This window comes from Triturus cristatus, chromosome 6, assembly GCF_964204655.1.
Source record: "Triturus cristatus chromosome 6, aTriCri1.1, whole genome shotgun sequence".
In the NCBI taxonomy this organism is placed as follows: Eukaryota; Metazoa; Chordata; class Amphibia; order Caudata; family Salamandridae; genus Triturus; species Triturus cristatus.
Window position 1 is genome coordinate 1,004,712,465 of NC_140589.1, and position 15,232 is coordinate 1,004,727,696.

Sequence of the window (15,232 nt, forward strand, 5' to 3'; positions counted from 1 at the left end):
TTTATATACTAGATGATTGTACACCACACTGCGAGTGTTTTGTTGTCCCCTTGTGGCAAGCATTTCTCAAACAATTACTAAAGGCCTTCAATATTTTTAAAAAATGTAGTGACCTTGTGCAATGTTATCAGTTACTATAACAGCAGTGAGTTAAGGCTGGGTTCCTGTGATGTACCCATTTAAATACTTAAACAGTCCCTGAATTATAGTTGTTTGTGGGGATTTAAAGAGCCAGATACATTGAATATTGCATTTGACGAATGCAATATTTTATCTTGTTTAAATTTCCAATGTGCTTTTCCTGTAGCAAAAAACACATAAACCAAGAACCAAATGAAGAAAAGCAGAAAATGCTTTAAAGAAGACAATGTAATATCAGATGCCAAAATAAATTCAAAATATCATTAAAGAGCCCCACACAACAAATAAAAACAAAAATGATAAAATATAAATATTCAGTTTTTCATTCATGTGGACTTTAAATAGTGTATGATAAATTATTTCATTATTTTGGGGGTTAATGAAAAATGTTTTAGACTCACTGAACTGCATTTTCCCAAGAATCCCATTCAATGTATTTTGACGTAACAGCTGCAAAAAGTGCAGCTGATAACAGTGAAGCGAATGATTTTTTGGGAAGTAATTCCTACACCCGTGTCCGATTCATGGCTTATTCTGTTCTCAAGCAGAAGAGTCTGAGGCTGTCCCTAAGTCATTGTTATATTTGTTGAAAATGCTGTGTTGTGCTTCATGCTTGTAGGACATTGCTTATTACCAAGCCTTATCTGCTGAACAATTGCAGACTGATGCAGCCAGAATTCAGCCCAGTGCCACATCCATTCAGGACCACTATGAGCCAAGGCTTGAGTCAGCTACCAGCTCGAAACTGGATGACCTGCAGCGTTCCTGGGAAACTCTGAAGAATGTGGTAAGTCATAATATTGATAACTCAAAAGTAGTGTTTTGAAGCCAATTCACAAAGTTAATTATGTGTACTTCAGCAGTTCTACTTCATACACTCATTAAGACCTTTGTAAAGTGTGCCCTAAATGTCCAAATCAATAGTAGTAAAATTGCAAAGAGGTCCCAGCCCTTTCTATTTGCACATTTTTGTCTATTTCACAAATGCATTTAAGATCACATAAAGTAGTCCTACAGTAGTACCCCTTCTTGTACTCTTAAATGCCTTTGTGAATAGGCCACAATAAGTCTTAAATTTGTTTTAAATGTATTTACCAATTTCATGTAGTGCTTCTGCACTATAAGGAGATAGTGTACTTTACAATAAAAAAAATAGCACTCAACAGCAGTGATGTTGAACAAAGTAGAACAGTGACTTATCAGCCAATTCACATCCTTATAAATGCCTTTGGGCCTGATTACATTTTTGGCAGCCCTGGAGCTGGCTGCCATGCCAGCGGCCCGCTCCAGGACCACCAAACCTGTAGTCAGACTGCCAGCCAGAAAATAAATTTTCTCCTGGTCTGGTGGGTGGTCCTTTAGCAATCCTGTGCCGGTGTCAATGAAAAAGGCACTACAATGGGAACGCCAAAGGACTCTGCAGTAAAGGGTGAATGCACACTTGGGGCACAACATGTGCCCCCCTGCATGCATCCCCATGGCGTAAGGCACCAGGGGACCCTGGAGAGCCCCCATTAGTTGCCTCACCGCCAGTCTTTTCATGGCATGCTCACCGCTTTGAAAAGGCTGGCAGTGAGGAAACTCAATATGCTTGGTGGTGTTGCAGCCACACCACCAGCATACCACTGCCTCACACCAATGCAACACTGCCAGGGAATAGTGGTTCCCCGGTGGACGCAACAGGCCTGCAGCGGGCTGCCCGCCAAACTCAAATTAGGGCAACCAGAACGCCGGTGTGGCGGTAGCTGCCATGCCACTGCAAACTCGTAATCACCCCCTTAGTGTATTTGGTCTTCTGATGCTGTGTCCGCTTCTGGGCATTTGCTGCACAGAATTATAGTTTAGGCATAGGGAAAAGGGCCCACATTGCCTCAAACTTCTAGTTTATACAATAACTATTGTTACAGGCGTTTTAGACTGATGACATCATGTTTCTCTATAAGTTGTTAGAAATTGCTTCCATTTTAATAAAGGATTATCTTTTGTATACTACACCTGAACCAAAGACTTCTAATGTGTTCAGGGGATTGTTAAACCTGCAAGATAGATACATTCCTAAGCACTCACCTGTGATCTGTGTGTAATTAGCAACCTAACAGGTTAGCTTCTTGCTTAGTTTACTAAGGCCATCATTAGGATGTCAGTCGGAAAGCCTCCGACTACAGGTCAAAAGCTTTCAGACCGACATCCTTGGTTTCAATTCCGATCGCTTTATTAGGATTATGGCGGTCGGAATTCAAACCGGCCGGTCATTCCGGCTGGCTTCCAACAGGCTTATGGAGCCCGTCGGCCAGTCGGAGCTTTCAGACCGACATCCTTTGAATCAATTCCGATCGCTATATTAGGATTATGGCGGTCGGAATTCAAACCGGCCGGTCATTCCAGCTGGCTTCCAATGGGCTTATGGAGCCCGTCGGCCAGTCGGAAACCAAACATAATCCCATGCAGATGGTGTTTCTGCCGTTGGGATTATGATGTCGGTTTCCGTCAGGCTTTCCATGTCAGGCTTTCCGATCAAGTAATTTTGGGGGCCCCTAGCAGGGCCCCCTTCTCCTTGCTGCCTCCCATTGAGGGCAGAGGGGGCACCTATAGTGCCCCCCTGTAAATCACTCACAGTGCCGGCCACATGGTGCAGGGATTTCCACAAACTTCCTTTCTCTATTGTAACTTGTGCTGCGGGTGGCTTCCACCCGCGGCACAAGCTCCCACAGAGAAATGGAAGTTTGCGAGCGCAGCACGTGCGGTCGCATCGAAATACAGTGTTTGGAACCGCCAAACTACTTTCGGTTGGTTCCCACACCAAGACAGTGTCGATCGGAGGCAACTCTGACCAACATCGTGTTAGGGGTCTAAAAGTCTTTTATCTTCTGTAATTTGTTGAAATTAATATATTGTTTTGAGCAGCCGCGGCCCATGCAGTTAAGAGCGGTGGGAGAAGTGGTGGTGGGGGGGGGGGGGGGGGGGGGAGATTTAAACAGACGACGACGGGGGGAAAATACTTTTTATTTAATTTTCCCTCGTCATCGTCTGTCGAAATTCACCCCCACCCGGCCCCCTCGTCCCACCACTCTTACCTTCACAGGCCACGGCTGGTGTTGGGTAATTAAAAACAATTGACACATTTGTGGAGAACCCACCTTTAAAATTCCTAGTTTTATTATGTTGCTAAAATCCTTGCACTGTTGGTCTTATGTGCGTTTCTGCCTTGCAATTTTTAAGTTCTGTTCTTTAGTGAAACTTCCCCTGTTACATTTAGTAGCTTAATAAGTATTCCCTGGGCCGTACTGTAAGTAATCTTAGTGCCCCCTTCTTTTCGGTTGGGTGCTAAAAGACAGGTTTAATTGGGATTAGGTGAACATGTACACCCTGAACCCCACCACCTTTGCATCAGCTGTGCTAAAGATAGCTGCAACCCTGCTTTCCTGTCATTGAAAAGATGGCTACAACTCCATAGACCACATTAAGTTGCAGACTACAGTATATGTTTCTGTTTTCATTCTAGATAAGTGAAAAGCAGCGCACATTGTATGAGGCTCTAGAGCGTCAGCAGCGATACCAAGACTCTCTTCAGTCTGTAACAACAAAAATGGAGGCTATTGAAGGAAAGCTGAATGAGACCGTGGAGTCCGGCAAGAGCCCAGAGAGTCTGATGGCAGAACATCAGGTAACTAAGAGTGGCTTCCATTTTAAAGAATAATTTTCCTTGTAGCACTGGATTAATGCTATACACCAAGGTAGGTCATTTCAGTTCCACTTTGAAACACTGTGTTGATAAGCACTGGAGGGAAATAGTGTGCAGTATTTGGGTACTTGAGGTTCTTAAGTGTTTGAGTCCTTACTTACTCAGGGGCAGAATGACACTTCTCAGTTGCCTCACTGTTCAATACGTAAAAAATATTCCATTGCAGTTGTGCGTGGTGGTCTGGTTTTTTCAACATAGTTAACATCTTTAGGAAGTCCTTAGTAACCCACGACACATAGCTATTAATATCAGGGGCGAGATGGTGCTAGTAATTATTGTAAATTCGTACACTGACAGTCCACTCTGAAATGATGAAGTGCCAGGAGAACTGTTAGCTCCATTCTCAATTCCTCTGGTTAGGCCTAATTTCTTATCCAGTATTTCACCTGGAAAATCCATCTGATTTCAGCAGGTGGAGTCTCTGTGTTAAAGATATTTACCTGCATACCTGCAGTGTTCTCAGTGACTCATAACTCTCACAAGGCCAGTAACGTTTGTCACTGGCTACTTGTAAATTAACAGATGGCTTGTAATTGAGCCCAATGGTATTTTAATTTCACAGCAAATTTTACATTGCCCAACCTGTGCTTTTACTGTCAAGAGGTGTAAAAGAATGGGGCTTCATAAAATACTAGTGCTTTTGCAATACTGTCCAGTTTCCTATTTCCTGTTTTCGCTTCAAGCAGTATTTCGTGGATAGGACAGACCTGCTTCATTGTAGCTATACATTGCTCCCACTTCTTTCTATATTTTGTTTCCTTCTATTTGAAATGGTCAGTGTTATCTGAAGCATGAAACTTTCTTTTATATCCTTTGTGTGCATGTCTTTGGCTGGTGCTTGGAGGCACACCAAGCTGGAGACTTCTCTTTTGTTGTTGTACACACTCATTCTAAAATCAAACCTGAATAAATTCGAAATTTTGTGTTTGCATTGAGGAAAGATTTAATGTGTTAACTGTTTAACCGTGTTTTCACGAAAAGTCAGTCGTAATTCTGTAGTGAGTTGTAATTTCTTCTTTTTAGTCTTGGGCACATTGTTTCGAAAGTAAAGCATGTTTTACTGTGACCTTGTATTTCTTCTGAAGGCACTGATGGATGAGATCCTAATGTTGCAAGATGAGATCAGCGCGCTTCAGACTTCCTTTGCAGAGGAGCTAGTCACTACCTCACTGGACACAGACACAGCTGACCAGTTGGCTTTGCAGTCCACACTCACTGTACTGGGAGAGAGGATGGCCACAATCCGAATGAAAGCTCTAGGGAAACGGCAGTTACTTGAGGTATGAACGGAAAAAGAAGTCCAGTAGTTTCGTTAATTTTGCAGACTTTCAGCACTGTTGATGCCTTTGGATTATTTTAATATTTTGAGCATTGACTGGCAGTCATTGAAGGTAAAAAGTAGGATTTACCATGGGGAAAATGTTCACTTATGCAATCCTGCTTTTATTTTTATTCTGAGAGGAAATGCTTTCAAGGTTTTTTGAACTTGCCAAAGTGAATAATATTTTAGAATTTAGCCACCAATTGACAGTTGTTGTTCTCAAAGTATCTTCGGTGATAAAGTCCTAACAAAGCAAAGTGAATGAAGAACATTATTGAGGGATAGTTTTCAGCAGGGAAAAGTTCACTTCTGTGCACCTTATGGTTTTTGATTTTGCCCCGTATTTATGTAAGCACTTTTGACTAAAGGCTGCAGGACTTGCGTGTGTGTGTGTGTGTCTGCTGTATGTTGTATGTGTCTTGTCAGCTGTACAATGCAGTTTGTGAGATCCCAAGCAGACATACAGAGGAATGTAAGCAGACACATTGTCTGGACTACGAGGGTCTTTACAATCAAAGTGATATTGGAGAAGAGAAGAGATTTCAAAAAATATTTTTTAGATTGTTTGGCAGCTGCGTTTGATATGCCATTAAAGGTTTTTGGGAGAAACAAGTGGCTTTAGGGAACTATAGATATTTGAAGAGGCTCATTGTATGACGAAATAATGATCACACATTATATTGTGTTTAAAAATGTAGTTGTCAATAGAGTGGCAACCGAAACGTCAACTTTTCATCCATTTAAAGTGCAAAAATATAGACTATAAAAATATTATGGACAAAATATCAGCATTGCATTGGTAAGTATATATATTTATAATATATATCTATGTAATATTGTAATTTTATTGAAATTTCAATTTGTTTTTAAAAAAAGGTATATGTTTAAAAATGAACTACAAAATACAAATAGGCATTATTTTATTAACCTTTAAACATTTGATTCTATTCTTAAAACACATGAAACTAAAATAAATGACTATATATAACAATTCTAATATTTAATTATGAATGAAAATATATTTATTATACAAATAAATACATTTTACAAATAAACAATACATTATCATTAATTTATATTCACTAATATAACAATGTAAACATTTTCAGTTAATAATGTTTAGAAACATTTACAAATGTGTTTTATATTTATTAAATTATCACTACTACCTTTCAATAATAACTAACTAAAGCAAATATTTTTAAATACTAAATCACATAACTATAAACTGTTACTAATTTGACAAAAACAAAACAATAAAAATAATAAAAAGGAATAGAATAATTATAAAAATGTATATTTTAAATTAAAAACCCTCAAAATATCCACATTTAGGCAAACAAATAGTGACCATACCCCAATTCAAAAACATTAAGAAAATGATTTTAAAAAACTATTCAAATACACAACTCTAACTGCAATCATACAAACATTGGGGATTATACATTAGTGTGGTGGCAGATGTCAGATTTACTATTCTAATTCCAGTCTAACAAATGTTAGGAAAAAATTCATTCATTGGGTGAGGGAGGGGGTCAGATTTTCTGTTCTCACTCCAGCTTAACAAACATTGGGTAAAGGGTATACATTGAGAGTGGAGGGGGATCGCATTCTCTTTCTAGAGTGTCAAAACAGTGGGAAAAATACACACTGTGGGTTGGTCAGATCTACTATTCTCAATTCTGTCTAAGAAACGTTGAGGAAAGTGCATATATTTTTGGGGGTCAAATTCACTACAGCAAAATAATACAAACATCATTTAACAAGCATTTGCAATGCAATAGGTCTTGCATTTACGCGAGTTTAAGCTATTGGCATTGTAAATGACAATGCCTTTTATTTATGTTAAATAAAAAGGCATTTTCATTTACAATGCCAATAGCTTAAACTTGTGTAAATGCGAGACCTGTTGCATTGCACATGCTTGTCTTTACTAGAAACCGGATTTAAGGGATATTTCAACAATATCCAGGTTCTCACAGGAGTAGCCTCCCAAAAATGTTTTCCCACATCAACGGAGAAAACAGGCAATAAGCCATCAGAAATTATTTGGACTCACAGAAATGCAAGCCTTTTTTGTTTATCGCAAACAGTAAATATCTGGGCTCTAGAACTTCTAACGTGACACCAGATGCAGCTCACGTCTGCAAAAAGTTTGCTAAGCAAAGAGATAGAGGGGTCATAAACCCCTCGCCCCCCACTACACTTCAAAAGCAAAGACAAGGAATTCTTCGGGTCGAGCAAAGGGTCCCATAAAACTTGTGCTTATCTCAAGGAAGCACATTCCTCAAGACAAGCAGAACAGAGCAGGGAGTCCTCAGCAACAACACAGATCGTTCGTTTACTATTACCAGGGCTCTCAGAGTGAGTCCAGCCTCTTTCCCAGGAGAAGAGCACGTGCAGCCCTTTCACCCAGGTCAGGTGACTAGAGCAGACGAATAATTCAGAGTGGCTAGTAGAAATAAATGCACCATTAACTGCACGATAGATGGTAAAATACAATACTAGTAACTGGAAAACCAAAGCTTCTGCCGTTTTGAGCCAAATATGTTAAACTCTAACCCTGTCACCAGCCTTACCCCCTTAGTATTGCTGTTTCGTGGCAGATAATGTCCAAAACACGAAAACGACAATTTCCAGTCTAATTGCACCATAAACCAAAGGCTGTGACTAAAAGCCTGCTGGCTGGTCTACAAATTTATTTTTAGTACCAACTGTATGAGGGGGGAGGGGAAGACAGGCGATGCACAAAGAAAGAGCCGAGCAGCGGAGTGAGAGCATAAAATGTTTTCGTTTCCATTTCTTTCTAAGTTGACAATTTCCACAGACTGAGTTGAAGGGACAGTGTATTGAGAAATAGCACGCATGCTTGCGAGTACCCGCCTGGCGCGATTGGAATAATTTTTGTCACTATTTAAAAAGAAAAAAGCTGCATCCATGAATGTTTTGGTCATTTAAAATATAATCTACAGAAGTATGGTGGCTATGTTTAAGTGCCAATTGCATATGCTTGCAACTAAAAAAAAAAATACCCATGGGGTAAGCCTGCCTGCCATTGGCTATGCTAATGTTTGTTAATAGTGGTGTTTTTTTTCTTTGTGTGACGGTATTTTGTGTTACGGACGGTGTTGTTTGGTCTTGTGCCTCCTTTTGTGATGGTGTTTGTGCACTGTGTTGTGTTACTGTGGTGATATATTGTTGACTGAGGTTGCAATGCGTCGCGGTATTGAATTGTGTTGGCAAGTTATTGGCTCACACATCGTCGTGGAAACGTGAAAGTTTAGTTTATAACTAAAACAAGCAGGAAAGGGGTGGCAAATGGTGTGCACGTTTGCGGCCACTTTGATGTCCTCAGTGGCCGCGCGGCTCACTGAGGACATCAAAGCGGCCGTGAAAGTGATCAGGCAGTGCTTTTCAGGATTGAGAAGGGCATGAGGCACAGACTGTTTCCAATTATAAGTGAAGCCTGTTTGGTGGTCACTGTGGGTCAACTGGTTTAGCAGTCCAGTGACTGCTCACAAAACCACCACACCAAAGTGGGACATATTCGATTAATTTTGCACAACATAAACCAGAGCAATCTACTTCAATGTGCAGGGGTAGAGAAAAGTGGTAGGAGAGAGATGTATGAGGAGAACAGAACTGGAACCTTACAGGGAGGAGATTATTAGGCATCTGGTGACATTCCATTTATCAGAAGCTTTTTTTTAGGTTGGCTTTTAATACCTGTATAGACGAGTCGTGTTTTGCCTTTGGAAAGCAATTTGTGCCAAAGTTAAGTACCTGCTGGGGTAAGCTGCTTCCCTCAAAGGGCACCCTCTCTAGAGGTTTACCAACACTTGCTCAAGCTAATGAGCGTGGCTAAATGACAGGTCTTCATAGAGGGCTAGGTACACACTTACCACTGATTACACAAATATGGGAACGATTTGCTAAATGCCATTGAGGCAGGCTAGTGGTCTCCAATCCTCGCTGCCTGCGTTGTTCATCTGTTCCAAAAAAGGCACAGAGAAAGCCAGCGTCAGATCGCAAACACAGGGTGCAAGAAGGGCAAATTATTTAATTACAAATTACAATGGCTTCCATGAGCGAGGTATGTCCTACCAAGATGCTTTTCCCTTCGTAGATCATTCTGTCACTTTATGACGCAGAAGACCGACTGCCACACACTTAGGCAACAGTAAAAGAGAAAGGACGGCTCTGTCGTCAGTTCTGGAAGTAGCAGACCACAATTCTAATCTTCACTTCTGTGCCAAAATTGTGGTCCTCTTAACAAAATGCGTCATCTCTCTGTACTACACTTTTGCATTTCTGAATTGCCAAGATGTGGGTTAACGCAAAGTATTAGAAACTATAAAAACTGGCCATTAGCATCCAAACCTTTCTAGTGTGTCACACATTTAACCCAAAAGCCTAGAGTTCATTAGCAATAAATCTCCGCATGTTTCGTTACGAGTCCACAACAATGCCATAAAGCAGAAATACCAGCAAGAGGCATTTCTCAATCAGTTGAGAGGAAACACACACACCATGTCACCCGACTTGTGTACTTTATTTGCCCATACTTCAGTTCTACTCTTAAACATGAAGCAAGCACCAGAGTTGCGTATGAAATGCAGTGATGCTAAATGTAGCCTCGGAAGAAAACTAAACTTGCAACACATTGTTGTAAAGTCAAAGCACAAGCACAATGAAGAAACACACATGGGGGGAATAATCGAAGCATGCCTACTATTCACAAAACATTATATATCACACACGAGTTCACAAAAGCTACAGAGGCCTACAATAACTAGCAGGACCAGCAAAGAAAGTAGACTGAAATATAACGACGGGAACTGGAAATGAGCAGATTCTAGTACTCTTAATGCCACCCTAGTATAATAATTAAGGCTTTGTTTGGTGAAGGCAGAGAACAGGACCAGTATAGTGAGCAGATGCAAATATAAAGTGGAGAGGGCAGGCTGGGAGGTAGAATCGAATGAGTTGTGATACCCTTACTGGCATTCAAGTGTCATTTTGGATTGCTTTGTTTAGGGAGAATGGAGTGTAGATGCAGACCTTAAAATCCGGAGATTATAGTTCGAATCCAATTGCAAGTAGATTTGGCTCTATTTTCTGCTAAAAAAAACAGCACTAAGTAAAAGGTCACATACAAGTATTACGTTATATAAATAAACAATGGTGAGTAAGACGACAGGAGAAGGTGCAGAAGAGACGCAACGATCGAGGCATGATGAAAGGATGGGTAACCAGAGATGATTGCCTGCCACCTTGTTTATTAAATATTTGCCTCATTCATGTTCTGTGACTTCCGTCCAGTCTGCAGCCCGTTAAATAAACAATGCTGAGGAAGATGACATGGGATGGGGCAGAAGAGATGCAAGATCGGGGCAAGATGCAATAAGTAAAGAAAAATTGAAAAATATTTTCTTCCCAACCGGCTGTGAGCACTGTTTCTTATGGCACTTACATGAAGAGAAACCTCCATGTTCACAGTAGAACGTGCTAGGAACTGGATACGGCTTGCAGGACTTTGCATGCACGCAGCATGACAACACGACCGGGACATTATGAATACATTCTTAAGTCTAAATAACCACAAACAAGCCCATTGCTGCCCCCCCCCCCCCCAAAAAAAAAAGAACAGCACAAGCAGGGTATGATAGTATAAAGAAACAGTCCTACCTGCTCCCAGTCCTTGCGAAGTGTGCACGGTTTCCTGATGGCAGCACAGCATGACGGGAACTGTGGTTTTACTTTGCGAGTGAAAGCCGCGTTAGATGCCACCGAATGACAGAGTCGTAATCAGTGGCTAAGGGGCGTAGTCCTTTGCTTTTATTTTAGTAGCCGTTAGTATTACCCGCTCGGCCAGAAGTGTTACCAGATACGATTGGCTGCCATGTTTAATTAATCAACGCCTAATGTACGTTCGTCCTGCCTGCAGATAGTTATGTAAATCACATAGATTACGAGGTCTCAGAGAATGGCAAAGTGGTAAAGCGGTGACAAAAGCGAAGTAGATTATATCCCGCTCCGCCAAAAGTTTAACCTGAGATGATTGCTGCCATGTTCTTTAGTAATTAATTGCCTCATGCACATTCCGTCCTGCCTGCAGCCTATTAAATAAATAAAGATTCCTGGAAAATTATATGGTGAGTAGCTCATCAGGCAGCGCAGTACACTAGTTACGGTGCTGGGGCACTTAGAGCTTCTTGTGACGGCGGACTCAGTGTTGCTCGCTGGTGTGTTGTAGAAATAGAACAAGAATGGACAGCAAAGGAGACGCAAGAGAGGGTAAGTGCTGTCTCTTGAAACAAGTAGAAGAAAATAAAGCGTCCGCTCTTTATTTTCCTGGGAACTGGATCAGAACAGTCGGAGAGATAGACGGCGCTTGAAAGGTGCTGAGCGCTGCGATCTGCCAGACTTATTTTTGGAGCATGGATAAAGAGTGCTAATGTGATAATGAGCTCCATTTACATTCTACCATATAAAATAACCTTCTCAGTTCTCGAACTCGTACTGCGCTGCTCCGAGTTCAAGCCCAAAACACGAAACAGGGAGCAGTTCATCAATTTCCAAACCTATATTCGTGTACACAAAACCAACTAGCCTTTGAACGTATGCCTATATTTTGGTTGGTCTGTGTGCATTGGTGTCTGCGTGGGGTAATAGGTGTCTGTGTGTGTGTTGGCCTTGTTGTTTCTTATTATTTGTGCGTATGTGTTGTATATTGCATTGGTGGCTCCGTTGTTGTTTGTTACAAATACGCAGGTATGTGTTTTTCAGCTGCCACTGGGTGCACGAGAGTGCATTTCTGCATTTCTCTAACTCATTTGTCTTGTGTGCAAGAGTTTCTGAGTGTGTATGTGTGTCCTCTGGAGCTTTGGGGTATGTGTGTGTCAATGTTATATAGTGTGCTACTCTTGTCTCCTTGTGTGTAATTTGTAGTGCATGTGTGCCTCATGTTGTGTGGCTTTGGTTACACATAAAAAGTGATGGCTGTTATGTTTGTTTGTTTTACTTTCATCCTCATACAATAAACCTATGTTCGAGGCATATGAGCTGCAGATTATACACTGTGCATAGATCGCCATCTGGTGTTGGGCCCGGATGTTTGCAGTTTGTTTTTCCTCTTGGAAAGTCTTTGGAAGTCACGAGGTCGGTGACTCCTCCTTTGGTTCGTATTGCGCATGGGCTTCGGCTCCATCCTCAGATTGTTTTTTTCCGCCATCGGGCTCGGATGTAATACTTCGCGCTCCGGTGCTGAACTTTTCCAGTTCAACGATCGTCGCAAAAATCCTCGCTCATCGAGCTCCTTCAGATAATAAATCATCTTAATCACCTTCTCTTCGGCACTTCTTCGATTCCGGTCGTCGACGGCGGCCTTCGGGCCTATTCCGTCTCCGGTCTCGGCTGATGGAAAGAACTCCCTTCAAGAAGTGCCCTCGATGTGGGTCCAAGTTTCCCCACACCGATCTTCATGAGGTGTGCAACCTCTGCCTCTCCCCTGAACATGAGGCCCGAGACTGTCCCGCCTGCAAGTCTTTTTGCTCTAAAAAGACAATTCGAGATCGACGGGCTAGACGCAACATGGCGCACTCCTTGACCTCCGCTCCAGTCGACATCTTCGGGGACGACGTCGAAGCTCCGGGACAGCAGAACATCGAAGAAGAGGACGACGACCTCGTCAGTGCTTCCGAGGCCGACGACTCAGATGTGGAGGACATCACCCCGGCGCAGAGGGCCGTGAGTCCAATACCCCCTCCCACACCCACGCCGATACCCAAAAAGGCTTCGGTCACACCTTCGCCTTCGGGCCTAGGCAAGACCAAGGACACTGCTTCTAACACCCCACCTTCGGGCCCGGTAAAGAAGCCTATTAAGCCTTCCGGCAGCTCGGGCTCGAGCCAGCCTACCAGCGGTACCGAAAAACACCCTTCGGCACCGAAGAAAAGATCGGCCTCCATCTCCACACCGAACCCAGTACCAAAGCCTTCAGTGTCGAAACCTGCCCTTCCGGTGCCGAACAAACATCACAAGGCCCTCGGCACCGACACTCCCGTGCAGAAGCCTTCTTCGGCACCGACCGAAAAATCGGAGGTCCCAAAGAAGCATGGCTTAGACAAGCCTAAAAAGCCGTCGGACCCAAAAACCTCGGCGCCGACCGAACAACCAGTGTCGCAAGAACTTTTCACACCGGCTCCTCTGCAAAAGACACTCACCAAGGATCCAAAAACTGAACATTTGACATTGTCTTCAAAAAAGAGACACTTGGACAAACCAGCTCCACCTCCACCTCCACAGAGGAAAGACACTGCTACCTCCCCTTTCAGAGTGCCTTCCCCACCTCCTCCACCTCCTCCACCCTCCCCACCTCCACCCTCTCCACCCCTGCCTCATCGTTCCCCAACCTTGTCTCCTGTTCCAGACGATTTAGGAGACCCTTATTATGATGCAGCAGATGTGCCACAAGACCCCACCCCTACTGGATCTCCAGACCCATGAGACAACTATAACAATCCGGACATCCCAGATGTCCCACAGGATGACCTTTATCCATCTAGGCCATCCCCACCTGAAGATTCCTTAGGCTTTCACCACCTATTACAAAGGGCGGCACACTACCACGGGGTGGAGTTACATTTTGACCCAGTGGAGGAGGATTTTCTCCTAGACACCTTCGACAATGCACATAGGTCTACTGCCATTCTACCTATGTTAAAGGGAGTAATTAAACATGCACCGGAGGTTTTTAAAGACCCAGTCAGGGCCAGGGTCCTAAACCCCCGTATAGAGAAAAAATACAAAGCCGCCCCCACAGACTCTTCATACATTAAAGGCCCTGCACCATTGGATTCCCTAGTGGTATCTACAGCTAGGAAGCGCTCAAATTCTCAGGCGTCAGGCGAAGCACCACCACCTGAAAAAGAGTCCAAGCTCCTAGACGCGTCAGGGAAGCGCACTGCATCACAAGCCGCCAATATATGGCGTATCGCCAACACGCAAGCGCTATTGGCCAGATACGACAGGGCGCATTATGATGAGTTAGAGACCATCATGCAGCATCTCCCTGAAAAATACAAGAATAGGGCTAATGAATTGATCCAAGAGGGAAAAATAATAACTAATACCTCTATACGCTGTTCCCTAGATGCAGCAGATACAGCCTCCAGGGCCATAAACACCAGTGTCCTTCTCCGTCGCCATGCCTGGCTCAGAGTTTCAGGTTTTAAACCTGAGGTACAAGCCTCTATATTGAACCACCCATTCGACCAAGATCATCTATTTGGCCCAAAAGTTGATGAAGCCCTCGAAAAGATGAAAAAAGATACTGACACGGCGAAATCCATGGGAGCCCTACAGTCACACACTCCTAGGCGCTCTTTTCGCCGCTCTTCCTTTCGGAGCACGGGCAGAGGCTACTCCTCGGATAGTGCATTCACGTCCTACAAATCCCCTCCTCAATCTACCTTCACAAAGGGTTATCAAAGAGGCGGATACAGAGGCAATAATAATAAGGGCAGAGGCAAGACAAATACCGCCCGCTCTGCCACACCTCCTACCCAATGACTTTCCCCGCTCCCTCCAGACCATTCCACTCCGGTCGGGGGCAGAATACAACATTTCCTTCACGTCCCGGAGACCATCACCTCAGACAGATGGGTGACCCAAATTATTCATTCAGGGTATTGCCTAGAATTAACATCTACCCCCCCAAACATTCCACCCAGGCAACGCCCTATGTCTCAAGAACATGCTACGTTACTAAAACAGGAGGTGATCTCCCTCCTGCAAAAACAAGCCATAGAGCAGGTCCCCATAAATCAAAAAAATTTAGGGGTCTACTCCCTGTACTTCTGATTCCAAAGAGAGACGAGACTCTACGACCTATCCTAGATCTCAGACCTCTAAATACTTACTTACATTCAGACCATTTTCACATGGTAACCCTTCAACAGGTTCTTCCACTCCTCTCCCAGAACGATTTTCTCACCACTCTGGACTTGAAAGACGCATACTTTCAC

The 15,232-nt window shown here is 43.1% G+C and overlaps 1 protein-coding gene across 1 annotated transcript in view; it reads left to right on the forward strand.

Moving 5' to 3' along the window:
• SYNE1 (spectrin repeat containing nuclear envelope protein 1) overlaps positions 1-15,232 on the forward strand; it is a 1,959,630-nt gene that overhangs the window by 1,321,647 nt on the left and 622,751 nt on the right. Inside the window, exons 92-94 of the mRNA XM_085611789.1 lie at positions 761-928; positions 3,644-3,805; positions 4,969-5,163. Of these exons, the coding sequence (XP_085467915.1) occupies positions 761-928; positions 3,644-3,805; positions 4,969-5,163 (525 nt within the window). The remainder of the gene's footprint in view (positions 1-760; positions 929-3,643; positions 3,806-4,968; positions 5,164-15,232) is intronic.